The sequence below is a fragment of the Scardinius erythrophthalmus genome (genome assembly GCF_964197995.2).
Source record: "Scardinius erythrophthalmus genome assembly, chromosome: 10".
Classification (NCBI taxonomy): domain Eukaryota; kingdom Metazoa; phylum Chordata; class Actinopteri; order Cypriniformes; family Leuciscidae; genus Scardinius; species Scardinius erythrophthalmus.
The window spans coordinates 34,602,370-34,619,635 of NC_138230.1; the positions used below are offsets into that span (position 1 = coordinate 34,602,370).

The following is a 17,266-nucleotide window of genomic DNA, read 5'->3' on the forward strand; positions in this document are numbered from 1 at the left end:
TATTGTGCCTTTAATAACTGAATACTAAACAATAAAAATGATTAAAAAAAAGTTTCTCAACCCGAGCTGCTGAGCCCATAGCCATTTTCAACGGCTGAAGACCATCTTTTTCAACAACACTTGATCCATTAATACTAATACTTTCTGTTCACTGCTCTTACTCTATAGCAATTTAAAAAAGCACAGCACTTACATATTGTTGTCTGATTGTGTCTGCTTCTATTGTTTCTCCTCAATTGTAAGTCGCTTTGGATAAAAGCGTCTGCTAAATGATTAAATGTAAAATACTTAATATATTGCCATTCAAATAATGTCAATGTTAAAAAAAAGCTTAATTTACTTTCTGCAAAGGTTTTTGGAGTGAAATATTCTAATTCAGATGGGGAATAAGAGAGCATTCAATGTCCAGCCCAGTGCAAACTAGTAATGCTCTTCTCCTTTTGAATCGCACCCTCCATTCAGGTCACTGCACAATCATGGCGGACACCCCTCCGGTCAAGCCCGATTCAGACTCATGACCCATAGAACGTGTGGCAGACTCCCTACAGAGGCAAAAGCCTGGCCTTCTGCTCTCAGGCCCGGCAGCTATTTTATCATCAAAAGGAGCTTTATCTTGCACAATAGCCCACTGATAAACCGGCTGTTTCACAGAGCAAGAGAAACAGCAAAATGGTTTTAATTCAACAATGTTCCTGCACCAGAATCTTGAATGAAACCCTTGGGCAGAGGAGCCAACTCGATGAACACCAGCAGAAGCACTGAGATCATCAATCACGACTTGGACTGGATTCTCAACCAGCCAACAGCAAAAGAGAAGCATGTGGTAGTACAGCATCAAGCCCCAACCGGCTCTCTTTCACTAACGAGGACAGAAAGACTTGAGAGAGATCAATAAAATGAGCGGGCCCACAGGAGCATGAGCCTGGCCATGCTGCGACTCAGAAATAGGCTGCCTGTCAGACAGAGCGCTGCACAAAGAGAGATAGAGAGGGCTAAATGGAGACAAAACAGATAGAGACAGCAGAGCCAGCAAAAGAGCTTAAAACCAAGAGTGAGACGGCGAGAATGATGGGTCAGGTATCCGTGGTGAGCTAGACGGTTGAGGGACGCAGACAGGATTGTCTAGTCGGTGGCTAATGACATCCCTCGTGACAGGTGCTGGCTTTCCCTACAGGCAGATGGTTGATTTGCCAAACTCATCTCTGCGTCTTCAAAGGAACGGAGAAAGCAGATGTGACTCAATTCGGTTTGACAACTCGAGAGGGTGGGAGAAAGGCAGGCAGCAACAGTAGACACATTCTATTACCTAAAGTAGGAATATTTCCAAGAATACATTCTTCAAACCTCTTTTCTCGCTGGCCTTGGTGGTGGAGGACTACGACACATTGAGGTTTCACTGCGCACTCCAAGCATTGATTAAAAGGGTTGCTGCAGCCAAGTCATGTGAAAGCAGGACACTGTTTCCATGCACATTCTTCCTGGTGAATGTATTCGGCTATTTATTAAAATGAAAAAAAAATGAAAAAACACTTATTAGTCATGTCTCCAGTATTGAAATCAATGCATATGTGAATAATAAAGAATATTTAATTAAATGTGTTTTTTACATTTTCTGAAAGCGGTCATGACTTCTTTAATGGAACAGCTCACGAAAAAAAATTTGATATTCTGACGAATCCTCAAAGATATTGTCCATTCAAAAAAAATCACTGCTACAATTCTAGCACTGTTTGGGAGTAACTAACTAAAATTAGCAATGCTAACTTGACTATATTTTTCAGTAGCGTGACTTGTTCAGTTATATTCAAAATAGTGTAGCTTTTCTAGTACTACTTTATCAAGTGGTATTCTGGATTCCAATGCTACACTTTTTAACTTCTGAAGGAATAGCAATGCCATTCACAACTGCTCTCCCGTGGCCTCATGGGATAGTAAAGCGTCCATTGAATGCTCACTTCAGAATCTCGCCAGTAGTATTGTAATCCAGGTACTTTGCGGCTACTTTTTGAATACTAAGAATTTACTATTCGTTTGACTGTTTTTTGCCTATTATATAGTAGTAAAGTATTAAACGCAGAGCCTGTACTATATACTGTTTTCCACTTGATTATGTAAATTGTGCTTTTTCCTATATTGAGTACAAATTTAACTACTTGGCTAACTTACACTTTTTTTTTTTTAACTGTAGCATGTGAGCGGCTTTAGAAAAGGCAGATCTCTCCACACAATTCACATGATTTAGTGAGTCACGCACCAAAGTTTAATACTTAGTTGTAATACTTTTGGGTTCGAAGCCCAAATCCAAAATATGATCAATATGCTTGCCTAAGAAAGCACCATTAATAAGCACATCATAGAAGATTGCAGAATAAAATTAATCTCAGTAGCATCTACATACTATATAAATGCAAATGACTCAAATTAGCAGCTCTCTTATCAGTTTTGAACTCAAAAGCCCCCAGACATAAACCATTTAACCACTAGCTCTGCTCATCTAGATTAACAGGAATGATAAATTTTGTAATTAAAAGCTTATTTCATTATTATGGTACTCCTTAGCAAGAGGGAAAATACGACTCAAACTGCAAGGTCAGTAGTCTCCCAGGTGACAAATTGGGTATAATATGGTATAAGGTGTAGGGACTAACTGATAAATTGACAATTAAATGGATAGTTCACCAGAGGCCCTGGAGGAATGTCCTCCTCCGAAAATTGTCTACGTCAAAAATCATGACATATTGGGCCAAACATCCATGCTCTCTGACCTTCCCCTCGAGCCCAGGGAGGGTGCCTCAGTCCCGGGCACAGTCAGATCCGTTCTCCCCTCCTCTGGAGCTCAGCCTCGGGTATATACTGGCAGAAAACGGGCCGTCAGGGTGTTGATAAGCGGGTAAGGTGGATTTTGAAACAGACTACACCCAGGAAGGCAGACCGAGGGAATGGCACACTACAGCCCAGAGAGAGTGCACTTGTTCCAAACCTGTATGAATTTCTTTCTTCTGCTGAACACAAAAGAGGACTTTGGGAAGAATGTCAGTAACCAAAACAGCTGATGGGCCCCATTGACTTCCATAGAAAAAACTGTTTGGTTACCGACATTCCTCAAAATATCTTATTTTGTCTTCAGCAGAAGAAAGAAATACAAACAGGTATATGGAACAACTTGAGGGAAGTAAATGATGAATTTTCAGTGAATTTTCATTTTTCAGTGAACAGCAGTTAAATCGCTAGTAGTTTGTGTTCTGTTGGTTGCTATTCAACTTAAAGACTCTTCACTTCCATTTCATTATATCTGTATAAGTCAACCCTAATGTTGCATTAATGCATTTGCCAGACACTTATCCAAAGTGATTTAAGGTTAGAAGATGCATTTTTTTAATCAGTTTATGCATTCCCTGGGAATCGAGCCCATGACCTTGGTGTTGCTGGTACCATGCTTTATTTGAGCTACAGATATGCAACTTTGCTACATCATCCACGTTATCACACATCTCTACAAATTGCCAACTTTTATTGGAACATATCTACTTGCAATGTAATTTCAGTCACTACAAATTGCTGTCAATGTGACATCATTATGCATCACTGTATTCTTAAAGGCATGGAAATTGCTTCTATTCGCCTTATTTCTTTCTATTAATCTCCCTTTCAATTTTTAATGGGTATGCGATAAAATATCCATCACACCTCCAATTTACTCCAATAATATTTTCAATTCACACTCCGATACCAGTGGCAATTGCACTAGATATCCGACCATTATTCTCAGTGAAAAGCTCTGATCTATGGAGAGGTGACTGAGTCACCACTGCGTCTGCCGGCTGGGTTTGCTGCAGGGAGGCTGATACCGAGGTAACAGGATGGGTAATTAGGTTGGAAGTCTGAGTCTCGCAGAAAGACCCCCTTGCCCTTCCCCTGCTAGACTTTCTTCAATCCTACTAAAATTAGAGCTGAGCCGAAGGCAAGACACAACAACCGCAGAGGGTCAAACATGAGACCAGAGAGAGGAAGAGGAAGAAAACTGCAGGTTGGAAGAAGAGAATGAGCAGGCGATGTGAATTACTAAGACCTGTATAGTAGAGCAAGAGAAAAGAAGGCAGAGACAGCCTGCGGTGGTCAGAGTTGTGACTAAAGCGCAAGGGACGTGTGGGAAGCCTACGGCTCGGTAAAGCGCACACTTTCCCACCCCCACACCTCCTTTCAAGGCAACTATTTAACATAAAAATTGATTTATATCGAGCCCTAAATTGCTTCCGAGGGATTCGCTTCCCTGGAAGCGCAGACAGGGGTCTAGAGTCAAGTGCGTGAGCTAATGAGGCCCAGGGTTTCCATGTGAACAGGCAAGAAGAGGAGCTGCATGCGCGGACATGTCAGCGCAGACCACAGCGGTGACCTGTGACAGACCGTTGTGTTTAAACTACATTCCCAACAAGGAGCGATCTTTAAAAGGTGATTCTGGGGTTAGCTTGAGGAGGCGGATTTGCTTGGAAACGCTAACGATAAAAAGAATAAACTACATCAACTGCAACAACTTTCCACATGAAAATGCTCCCGAGGCTTTGCTGCCATTTCAGTCTCACTTTGAGCGAACATATTGGCAGCAGACCAGTGAAGAGGAAGGATGAGAGCAGGCGGATTTGTACCGTCGGCGTGGGTTGTAGGTCAACATGAGAACAGTTTCCTTTTTAGTCATTTAACTTTGCCAGACTAGGCACTGAAAACACAAGGATGGAAGCAATTACTCGTCTATAAATACATAGAAGATTCAATGCTATGGTTCTTCTGCAAACACTGTTTATCACAAGGAAGACATGATACTTGCTCTAGAACTTAATGCTTGTTGAGCACAGCCAAAGGGCAGACTGGCGCCCACTTTCCTTCAAGCTGCGTAGCACCCTGCAAGTCTCATTGATTCTCATCTGTTGCTTAAGATACCTGAGCGCGCTTGCATTAAACGCACATTCCATTAAAACACCACAATCACTCAACAGACCCTGCTTACATCAAGGTTTGGTCCAAACATAGTTTTCTAAGTGCCCGGCCCGAGAAAGCACATCCCCGTTGTGCATTAAAAGTATTCAAGACTAAATGGGAGTCTTTAATTATTCATGAGGGCCACACAATGCAGATGTCTTATTTATCCTCACTGGTATCAGCAACCAGCAGGACAAGTAGTCATTACGCAGATTGTCTGATTGTTGCTTGCACTTTCAATGGAAGTCTATGTGGATTCCATTCAACAGCTGCTCCACGGACATCCTTTACAAATGCATTTCTGCTGATTTTACAAACTTGAGGTACAAGCCAAAATTATTTTCTGAGGTAATCAACATCCAACTGATGCCGTCTATAGAACTTAACCATAAAAGCATAGCTGTATTTGACCATAAATGTTCCTTTAACCAGAGAAATCTGGAGACCCAGGCTGTATCCTAAAAATCACCACATATACCCTTATATAGTACGGGTTCCCACTCTTTTTCAGTGATCATTTTCAATTTCACTAGCAGGAATAAAAGACAAGGATCATGCCCTAAAGTCTTTAAAAGACGAACAGTTCATGGCCATGAAAACTCTAAAATCAGTTGGTTTTTTTTAATATGAGTTATACGTAATTATACATTATGACAATTGAAAATTAAAACTTTCATTCAAAATTTTAATGGGTCGTATAGCCTGCTCACAGAGTTCTGCACTCTTGTGAAAACTCCCATTATAATCAATGAAGTTGGCTACACTGCACAATGAATCTCTTATTTACATGTTTACACTTTGTTGGTTATAATGAAATGATGCTGAACAACTTGAACACCTCTGGTTGGTCATTGCATTCAGGTGTTCAACACTGGCTACAATGCTTAATGCTGCAAAAACATTTTATACTGAAACATTTGAAACTCTTTAGAGTTCTCACACAAATATGAACGGGAGGGTCTGAAAGCAGCCACCTATCAGTGTATACCAGACTGACCCAGTAGTCTCAGTCTGTACCACTGCAGAAAGGCTGGTATCAAATTTTTTTTTTTTACTTCAGTATCAACTTGGTACCAAAGTACTGCTACTTTTGCCAACAATCCGAACTAAATAAAAAAGCGTGTGCCTGCAGTAAGCTAACTGCTGCAAGGACCTACACATGACTAAACATCATCCAAAATACTTCTCTTACCTGTCAAGACTCAGCATCTGTGAAAAGCACTTTCTGCTATGAACAATAATTGTTTCATGGTGTGATAAACTACTTTCTCGGCTAAAGAAAAACACAAGAACATGATTAAAATAATAATTTTACATGCAATTTTCCAGATTTTACAGCACGTGCCAGAACCCTGTTTGAGACGACAGCCATTTGTAGTTGTGTCTGAAACCAGATCCACATTATCGAGCGCACTCATTCAATCCCATAGACAGTGGGTCTCCAAGATCAAGGTTGAAGGTTTTAGGGCTAAAGACAAAAAAAAAGAGCCACTGATCCCAACATGAAATATTTAAAAGCTAAATGGCTTGACAAATTAGAATCGTTTGATACAGATAGTAGTTGACTGAGTGCATTGCTTTACTGTTTGAGCTACTGCACATTTTTATAATACAATAAATGATTTAATATCACCCAAAGTTGCTACATGCAGGAAACTACACACAGACAAAACCCTTTCCCGATTACCAACAACGGTAACTAGATTTTAAATTACCGTTGAACATTGTCATATTTGCGTCCATTTATTCACAGTCCAAAAACCTGAGCAGAACGAGCCATCAAGAAACATAAAGACAAGCTTTGAGAGAGACACAGGAGCCAGGTCTAGAATTTATTTATTTTTATTTTACATTACAAAATAGGTAAAAACAAATGGCAATTTATTAGGTATTCTCTTGGTAGAAGTATGTAATAATTTGCAGGCTGTGAGTGCACGAGTGCTTTTGGATGCACCAACTTCCAAACAAGTTTGAATAACTTTCAAAAGTGAAAAATTCTGTCCGCTCCCTTAAGTCACCGAAAGGTTTCTACAGCCCCAAAGGCATTAGTTTGCTTCTACAGAAATAAGGCCAACAGCTATGCTGAAAGACGAGCACTTCAATAAGCTTAAATCCAGTTTAGCTGCATTGAAATACAGACTCGTCAATCTCCTTAAGAAAACAATAGAATACAGACTCCTGGCACTTGTATTTCATCACTAATCCCAAGCAATTCCCATGGTTTCCCGACATTGTTTTAGGCGTGTCTGCTTATGTGGATGCTGGAAAACATGCAATGGAATGTTACTTCAGCGACAGCCAAGGTGGAGGTGTCCAACGCTTTGTCCTGGAGGGCTACGGATTACTCGAGCCAGATTCCACATGGATGGATTTAATTCATTTTCATCACAGCACACTGAGAGAGACCTTTAGGAGGCTAAGTTATTACCAGCATTTCGCACTGAAGGAGGTGGCCAGCAGCCATGGTTCTCCAGGACATGAGCCAGAAAACATCACAACTCCTCCCTATGCACTCAAAACCCTGACTCCCTGGAGAGTGTATACTGGTTAGGTGTGAAACTAGCAAAATAGCCATGCAGGAAGACAGACAGACAGACATTGATGCAAGCATTTAATTTGCATTCGTAAAGCCATGCTTCCTGTATTCAGCATGCACAATGTGTCGATTTTAGACCACCACACATCTTGCACATTACCCCAGAGGCATTTTCCCAGCAGCTGTAGGCCACGCATGTCCAACGCAAACAAATATGACTGTAAACAAAGACCCATTTAGTACACACAGTTGGTTTGAGCATTTCCACCTCCTTGAGCCTTCGAGTTTTCTTTACCCCCTAGCATCTGTCCAGAAAATAAATATTTCCATTATCTGCTTTTGCAATTTCTCATTACGGTAAAGCCCGCATACACATCGGTCAACCTCCTACCCACGTGGACCCATTGTTCGACACCACTTGAGCAGTGGCTGATGCTTATTAAAATCTGTGCTGAGGACAGATTTGTCTCTAATGCAATAAGGCATTAGTCCTGTTAGCCAGTCGGCAACCAGTGGCGGCTCCGCGGGGGACGGACACACTGTCATCGGCGGTAATTGGTCAGAATGACGGGCTCGAATCATACGTGTGCTGAGGGGAAAAAAGATGAAAGCTACAGCAATACATACTGACAGTGACATGCACAAAAGCCATGCAGTGCTAAATTCAGACTCAGCACAGCAAGGATTAGAAAAAGCTGAATTTATGGAAAGCTCTCAATTAGGGCAAGAAAGACCTTTATCCAGAATTTAAGGTTAGTATGATTTAGTTATGAACAGTTGCAAACCCCTGGAGATTTTTGTGTTTGGGTCATGAGATGGAAAATTCAATTGTGATTCACACAAACTGCAAGAGTTCCGGCAGCTTAAACCCATCCAAACATATCTACTCGAGAGCAAGACAAAAATTACCAAGGCAATTAAAGGACAAAGTCTTTGCTAAGAGATAGGGGCCGGACAGCCCTAAATTAGCATGTACGTTCCTCCGAGCGAGGAACTGGGGAAGACATGCTTGTCTTGCAGAATAAAGCACTTGAGTATTGTCTGAGGTAGACGTTTAGAGAGCCCGGACAGAATTTTTCAAGCTTGTTAAAATGATTTCTTGGCCAACATGAGCAGAAGGTCAATTTAAAGATGAACATTTCCGTTAAGTGTGCTTAGAAAGCACTTGAGGTGAACAGTAAATGAAACTTTTCAGTACAGAAAAATGACTTTGCATAACCACTGGAGAGCAGATATACACAGCACCAGACCTGAAGACTTAACCCTTTTTAAGAGGTTGCTGGTTTAAACTTTAGCTGACAGGACCAGCGATTTCTGCCATTCCACTCCGTTCAGAAGCTGTCCAGTCAGACCGTCCATGGTTCCATAAAGACTGCTGGTGTTCAAAGGTAAGATTGCTCTTACACTGCAAACAAACACTTGTCTTTTCCTGTAGGAGAATTACAAGTCAATCAGCAAAGTGACCAAAAGGGGGAGGAGCACACACACGGACGCAAATACACACACACACACCTCTGAGCCAAACATCTGATTCATCTTGTATGATATCACATCAATCAAATTAGGCCACTGAAGCTACCAGTAATTACTGAGCTGAGTACATAGTGGAAACCGGAAGAAAGCCCATTAAGGCAGTGCAGCTTCATACCATTCAGAGCTTCTTGCACAACACGAAGATTTGGAAAGCTTTGACTCATCAGAACAGGAATGGACTAAAACTACAGAGAACAATAGGATAAAGAAAGGAAAACTGACCTGAGGAGAGGTCTGATATTCTTGTTTAAACTTTCCATTTCCAGGAATTTCCAGGCATCACAACCTGAGGGAAGAGAGAACACTATGAGCGAACAACCAAACATTGCTATAATAAACTATATTGTATAGAATAAACTCATGCAATCTTCCAAGATTGAGTCATGCAACTCAAGCTTTCCCAGGTAACATTTTCAGGTAGGACATTGAGTTCTTCAATACGTTAAACAAATCGCAAAAGAAAAAAACAGGAGCAGCATTACAAACATAGATGGATCTAGATTTGACACTGAGCACTTTTAGCATGAGTTGCATTACAATTCTGCTCTAGAATGTTAGTACACAAATATTATTATAAGCAAAATCTATTACTGCGTGTTTGTATATTTTTTTCCACTTTACTTTTATATTTTTAAACGACTGAATATTTTAAATCATTGCACGCCGTCACCAAATACTTTTAAGTAAATAAATGTAACATTACTCACAAATTTAGGGTTAGGGTTACCTTTACAATGCTGCACTTAAGTTTAACAGTCCTCTCCTGCCCTCTTTACTAAAAGCAGCCAACGTGTCTTTGCATCAGACTTGACAAATATGGCCCCTGCAAGCTTAACTTTTAAATTCAAATTATTTCAGGCTATAATACATTTCCCATTCTGAGAGAGACCAAAAATAGAATGTCATTCAAGAAAAGTTTAATACATACCCAAGCATCGAATGCTTTAGTTCTCTCTATAGACATTAGGAAGCTATCCAGGTTATTTTAAAGAGCACAGGTCTTACCTCTAGGGTCCTTTTTAAGTATAAAAAGAGAGAGAAACATTAAAGGTGTGCTTTTAATTGTCAGATCAAACACTTTAAACAGACTCCTTTAGTGTAGTTTACGTCTTCAGACTACATGCATTGTTTTAAATTTAAAATCTGTTTTTGAAGAGGAAGAATGATTGGAACCGAAGGTTATGAGTTATTTAAAAGGCCATTTCAGATTTTATGAAGACAAAGAAAAATAAACCAGGTTAAAGTTTCATAAAAAACAATCTAGGCTTTATTGACAACTGCTGCAAAACATGTTTTGGACAGATTTAGTTACCTATTTAGGCAAGCTTACACATGTCATTCTGCATTTTATGGAGAGGATACAAATACTAAATGGCAGTAAAGTACAGTTTGGATGTGAGTTGTTTTTTTCTTTTTCCTTTTTTAAATTATATACAATAGTCGGTTTTAGCTGCAGTATCCCTTTACATAAGAAAGAGATGACCCTTGTGGAGATTGTTGTCCAAATCCTTTTTTTAAAGCAGTTTTTGCATGCAGTTTATATAGCATGGTGGCATCCATGATAATCTGACTTTTGATTATTATGTTTTACATAAGTAGCCAAACATGGGTTATTCTACAGAACAGTTTTGAAGAGTAACATCTTATTTTAACAAATTAAGGATTTGAGGACATTCCATCTCAACAGCGTCTAATTGGGCTATATTTCAAAACTCTAAAATACAAGGAAAAATATTGAGGCCTAAATCTACATTTACAGCTTTTAAGACTATTTAAATCAAATGAGGAATAATCAATGGCTGTTGGAAATACAATTAAAGACATTTTGACTTTCAGTAATTTATATTCCTTATTACAAAACAGACATTAAGTTTAGGGTCTATTTGATATGCTAGTATTAAACAGAATTTTGAAATGTAGCCTACATGGGAATCTGCAACTGCACCTCAGCAGAGTTTTTAAGGTAACACAAATTAAAGTGGTGTCCTGAGACACAAAAAGTGGCTGTACAGTTGTTAGGGTTTACCTTTCAACTAAATACTTTTTCCAATCATTTGACAAACTTTTACCATCGACAAATGCAAAAAAGCAAGGGTAGGTATGAGCAGAGGAAAAGATATTTGCAAAAACAAATAAAAAAACAGCAATGTTTAAACTTTAATCCCTTCTAAAAGTTATATCGATTCTTGAGGCATTCGAATGCCATTCCGTCAAGTTTCTTTAAAGTCCGGAGTAAAAAACACAAAACGAGAAAAAAGAAAAGAAAAGAAAAAAACGAGAAAAAAAAAAAACAGACAATTACTTTTGTCGGGTAGCTTAAAGTGTGAGCTGCCATGGGAGACAGTTATGGCGACGCGTTGGGTGACTTTCCGCTAGTCAGACTTAGTATCGTCCATAGGGGGGTTCCCTGAATCCAGGCTTAGTCGGTCTCTGAGTGGGAGCTTTTCCACCACCAACAGCGCGCTGTGTCCCGTTCCAGTCATCTTGAGCTACGGGAGCAAACACAACAGTGCAAAAAGTTAAAGATAAAGCAAGCAAACAATAGCTTACCAAGATGTTTAAATAACTGAGCTTTCACGAAGCCTCAGCTTAAAAACATTACTGCTCAAAATACCAAGGCAAGTCTGTGTTTGGTTTTAAACAGGAATTATCCAAAAATAAGGTACCTGTTGTGTTACACTAGCATTATCAATTGTAATAGCTATAACAAAACCTCACCCTTTCATTAACTACAATAAATGTTTGAAACCATTATCAACAGCAAGTGAGGGGTTACAACTTAATTGGCCCACACAGTGACAGATCAAAAAAAAGAGAAAAAAAAAAAACGTATTCAAAGGCAAATATCTTACCGTAGTTTTCATACCCCTCCTGTGTCTCTCCGTGTCCATAATCATAGTACTCTGGTTCTCTGGAAAAAGAACAAACACTGTTCAAACTAACTGAAGAGAAACCGGCCTAAATTTCCAAAAATAACATACTAAGCCAAGCACAATTGTGCTTTTAAGACACTGGGATGTTTCCAAAAAGCCTCCATAAACCCCAATAATTATAGGCAAAGTTGATCTTTTTGAGGAAACTTGGACTTTCGAAGTCCCGAGCCAGCAGTAATAATATTATGTGTTCAATCAACTTACGCTTGTGGCTGGCTGTAGTAGCTGTCATAGGATTCATAGCCTGGCTCTGTGTAGCTCTCGTCATAAGACTGAGGAAACGGAAAATACAATCAGTGCACTCAACATCTCCAAAGCAAACTCAGAAGATATATTTTCTAATAAAGAAACATACATAGTCTTCGTATGAGTCTTGGGCCGGAGGGTGCGGGGCTGGTGGAGGGGGCATTCGCTGAGACGGGGCGGGTGGACGGGCACGGTTGGAAGCTGCTCCTCTGGGAGGCTGGGCTGATGGTCCACCTCTACCGGCAGGAGCTCCCCTTGCGGCTCCACCTCGAGGGGGACCACCACGGCCACCTCCACGTGGGGGCATCCCACGACCCCTGCAAGAGTAAAAAGTGTTAATGTTCTACTCACCTAAATCTACAAAATAGAAGTTCTCATTGCATTAAAAATCAGGTTTAGCCGCTCAAACTAACGGTCACAATGAATATTAAATAGATGCATGTTACCTGGGTGCCCCAGGAGGAGGAAGACCTCCACGGCCTCTGATGGGTGGCCCACCTCGGCCTCTACCTCCATGTTCCTGACCCCCATTTAGATACTTCATTTCCATGAACTGCTCCTGGCAAATGTCATCCATCATGTCCTGTGAGACAGGCACACAGCTCACTAACATGACAACACTACAGACACTTCACAGGAACAGTCTCAGAATATAAGAAATGAAAAAACAAAAAATCCTAAACAAAACAAAATCTACAAAATCCAATGCTTAAAGAGCTGGACAACACAACTATAGTTATCTCTTAACAATGAAGAACCAGCATTAGGCCTTGAGAAACACAAACTTGCATAGCTCACACGAGGCCATTAGAACAGGGCACAGAAGTTTGCTCTCAAAGGGGAAACATTGTTTTGCAAAACCTTTCAGTCACTCAGTCCAGCTACAGGAGTGAGCACAAAAACAACCGATTTATCAGATTAAATATTAATCTGCCACCACGGGCAAAGCAAGTAGAGTTACAGTCCAACAACGCAGGCGTTTTGGACTTAAACAATGGCCCATTTGGAATTCATAAATCACAGCACTATAAACAAAGAAAGCTTAGACAAAACACATTATCAGCACTTCACTGCAAAACATGATCTCTGGGCTGCCTTTGTTGAATCCAGAGCATATTTCAGTACTTACAGGGAACAAGAACTTTTTGATCTCCTCCATGGCATGAGCCATGCGCATGTACGCCTCAGGAACAGGAGCAAACACCTCGATGAACACATGAAGCTCCATGGACAAGTGTGCGTACTTCGGCTCTCCACTCTTTCTCAAGCCATCCTCCTGAAGGACAAAAATAAGTTCAGCAGATCCAATTTACCCTTAGTTGGTGTCTTTTAACCTTCACTCACACACAGCAAGACAACCAAAATGTGATGAATCAAATAGCCTAAAACCATCCCTTTAATTTTTCAAGTTTAAAGCTACCTTAGGAAAAAAGTTGTTCTTGCAGCAATCATTCATACCTTTAAAAATAACCTCAATAGCACTTTACCTTGGTTTTGTCCCTCATGGATCCTTTCCCCAGCACAGAGATCTTAGCGCCCGTCTCCTCCTGCAGTCTCTTGATGGTGTTCCCCTGAGGTCCAAGGATCTTTCCAACAAAGTTAAACTGCACAAAGCAACAGAAAATTAAATATTAAACCCACAGCATTTGAGGAAATCTACAGCTCTTAACTTAGCCTGACTGTACTTGTTTTCAAGGACTGAAAGCTCAACAGTTTTGATCTTCCTGAACAGGACAAGATTAAATGGAATGCAAACAGATCAAAGGCTGGAGCTGTGCTCTCCTCGACACCAAAGCGAGGGGTAACATTAGGTGGTCTGTGAACACGCACGAGGACAACTAAAATGGGAGGGCAAAAAAAATTCCGGGAGACAGCAGAAAACATCTGTTTTGTGCACAAATCAACAAGTGCCACTCAACAAAAAGAAAGGGGGAAAAAAGTCCAATATTTGAATTCATGGTAACAGCGGTAAGAGGTGCAGCTGACAGGTGTGAGGCAAACGTCATAAATCAAAGATCTAACAGACTCTAAAAAGAAACCGTAAGAATTAGCAGCATAATCAGTCACGCATAAATCACATACCAATCTGATTCACATACCAAAAAAAAGCTAGCTAGTTTCAACTGATCTGGCAAGCAAACTTTAAACACGGAAGGTCAAAGAAAAACACTGCCATGCTCTCTAAAACAGCAGAGGACTCAAACGGTCTGATCACCTCTGGCAGGTAAGCGATCACAGGACATGCACAAAGAAACATGCATTTCGAAAATATCTTAAGCCCCTTCATGACAAATTACAGGCCTTTCACGGGTTTTGGCAATCAAAGGTTTGCAAATTTGTCAAAATGCATCCCTGGGGACTGTAGACGTATCATTTCACACTATTAGTGCTTTTCAAAACTAATTAAATTCTATAAACAAGTTCTACTTCGTCTCAAATGTTTGTACAAATATAATACCTCCCAAGAATCCTCAGGTAACCTTTGCTTGTGATTACTGAGGTGTTACACATTCCTTCAACACCAGATCGGAAACAGCACACATGTAATCGAGTAAATCAGCACAGCAGACATGTTCCTAAATACCACAATGACACTCACCTTAGGGTACTGCTTGACTGGTATGAGAACCCTTTCCTTCAGTTTGATGTTTTTAGTTGTAAAGAGGTCCAGGTAGCTTTCTGTATCTTTCTCGGTCTCCCCATTTTGAACCCTTTCAATTTCTAAAAAGCACAAGATACATTATTAGGCATGAGATTTGAACATTTAAATGTAAATACTAAAACTACTAGATATTTGAAGACACTTTACCAATCAATTAAAATACATTTTTTCAAACTGATTCCACTAAAGACATTAGCACACATTTCTTGCCTTCCACATTAGACAAGGTCAGAAACTTATTGCAGAGTTAAAATCAGCAAAAAGCAGTTTTGCCCCTTTTAAAATTAAAACCCTAAGTATGAATGCATCATACTCAACAGGGATCATATATTCACTGATAACATACATTTATTATGTTTCTCCTCATAACATGAAATGCTGGATAATGATTACAAATGTATAGGCCTGAAATATTCTCCAGGTCATTTTACTTCAATGGCAAATGTATGCCTGAGACTTAAGTGTTTGCTTCAGGTTGCAAAGAAAAGTGCTTGCCTCAAAGACACTGGGAGGAAACACCAATCAATAGACTCAGCTTCACTAGGGAACTTTTTAATGCAAGTCTGATGCTAAACACTGAACATTTACACGCCTCTGCAAATGTAACTTATGGAACCGATCTGCTAATATAAACCACAAGATACAGTTAAACTCCCACTTCACTGATGATATAAGACGTGGTGAAACGAGGCCAGGAAAAGACATTTCCTACACCAAAAAAATCCATTTCATCTCCAGATGCAACACTTCCCACACTAAAGGCACATATGGTAAGGAACGTGGTTTTTATTACTACGACAAATCCCAAACTTAAGATTTTCAGCCGGCTTCAATTTGATTTCATCGGGCTTGGACGATTTCATCTAAAGCTTTCCAGATCTTTCAGTCTAGACAAACGCGATAAGCGCATGTAGGCTAGGACTGGATGTGTAACGTTACAAAGAAACGCCACGTTGACCCATTAGATACAGAGCCCTCCTTACAAACAAACAATAATGTGAGGTAAAACTTTTTTCCTTAATTGTATTGCGATATTGTAGTACGACTCACTTAAATCACTACTGTGTAATTTTTTTTTTACATTGAATATGATCAGTTTAAAAAAAATAAAAATATATATATATCGTAAAGTTGTATATATAAAAAAAATGATTTGTACACTTTCGGTTAAACCCAATCCAGCACGCGGCTCACAATGTACTCGAGCGGAAATGGGAATGCTGCCCGGGGGATGACGGGGTAAAACTATACAGCATTAAGGCTTTCGACCGTGCACAGTGGAGGATGATACAGATAACTAATATCATCCAGGAAAAGTAGAGTTTTTTTTCCTCCGGGAAAAATAAATCTTGAGCTACACACCGAAAATGTCTTCGACAGCACGTGCCTGGTTCGAGCGTTAAGTACACGAACCCCCTTCCTCGCGCACTGAAACGAGACTTTGTAACGGTCGCCCTCCGTCCCACGAACGACTAACGTTACAGTCACCCCGCTTCCCTCCAAACAAAACTGCTATTTATCTAACTTGCATCCCGAAAAGTTACTCAGTTACACGTGCATGTCTCTCTCCTTCATTTTGACAATCGGCTTTTACCTGCTGATATAAGTTTCGTGGCGTGTGTGAACGACGCGTCCAGGGTGTCTCGTTCCGCCAGCAGCTGCGGGAGGTATTTGTTCTCGCTCTCCATGTTGAGTTTGTGAGTAAATGAAGATTTAAACACCAAACGTCCGACGGTGAAACTATTTTAGTATCCACGTCCTGCAAGATGTAAGAAGAACACACGCGTGACTGCTGCTGAAGACCGTGGTGAGTCGCAATGGCTCCTGTTCTCCGCGGTGCGGCTGGAAACAGATGAACAAAAGCTTGAGACGAGCGCAAATGACTTGAACGAGCGGAAATTACGTCACGAAAACTAAACGTATGGAACCGCCCACTTTGATGTAAAAGTTTTTAGAATGTCTATTCAGAATTGATTTTGCTTCGGGTAGAGGCTGCCTGTCCTATTCATTAATTCACACACACACACACACACACACACACACACACACACACACACACACACACACACACACACACACACACACACACACACACACACACACACCAATAATATAATAATCTAAAATGTCTGAAATTACATGTGTTCATTGTGAAGTATATTAAATTACACACACACATAACAGTGCTGGACTGGTCATAGAAAAATGATCTATGTTCTTCCATTAAATGTAAGGCTGTTATGCATGAATTAATATGTTGCTATGCTGTCTGGTTTTTGGAGACATCCACAAAGGTTTGCATAAGCTTCTGGGCTCATCTAAGTGGTACATTATGAAGGGATAGCGCACACTACATAATGTAATGTTTGCTGCCCCCCTCTG

General features: G+C 40.2%; 1 protein-coding gene across 2 annotated transcripts; it reads right to left on the bottom strand.

The window, feature by feature from the left end:
- Nucleotides 1-6,793: 6,793 nt before the first annotated feature.
- Nucleotides 6,794-16,965, bottom strand: khdrbs1b (KH domain containing, RNA binding, signal transduction associated 1b). Of its 2 annotated transcripts, XR_014030887.1 has the most exons (11): nt 16,479-16,778; nt 14,822-14,943; nt 13,710-13,826; nt 13,352-13,498; nt 12,669-12,805; nt 12,332-12,539; nt 12,181-12,248; nt 11,896-11,954; nt 11,346-11,532; nt 9,266-9,329; nt 6,794-8,939 (listed from the first exon to the last, which is right to left on the bottom strand). XR_014030887.1 is itself a non-coding variant. In XM_081376131.1 (9 exons), exons 1-9 carry the CDS (start codon nt 16,570-16,572, stop codon nt 11,426-11,428), a joined length of 1,059 nt encoding a protein of 352 aa, XP_081232257.1. In that variant the 5' UTR covers nt 16,573-16,965; the 3' UTR covers nt 10,284-11,425. The 2 variants fall into 2 exon arrangements, 1 of the variants encoding a protein (XP_081232257.1); XM_081376131.1 differs by lacking the exons at nt 6,794-8,939; nt 9,266-9,329 and having other exon boundaries at nt 10,284-11,532; nt 16,479-16,965.
- Nucleotides 16,966-17,266: the final 301 nt, after the last annotated feature.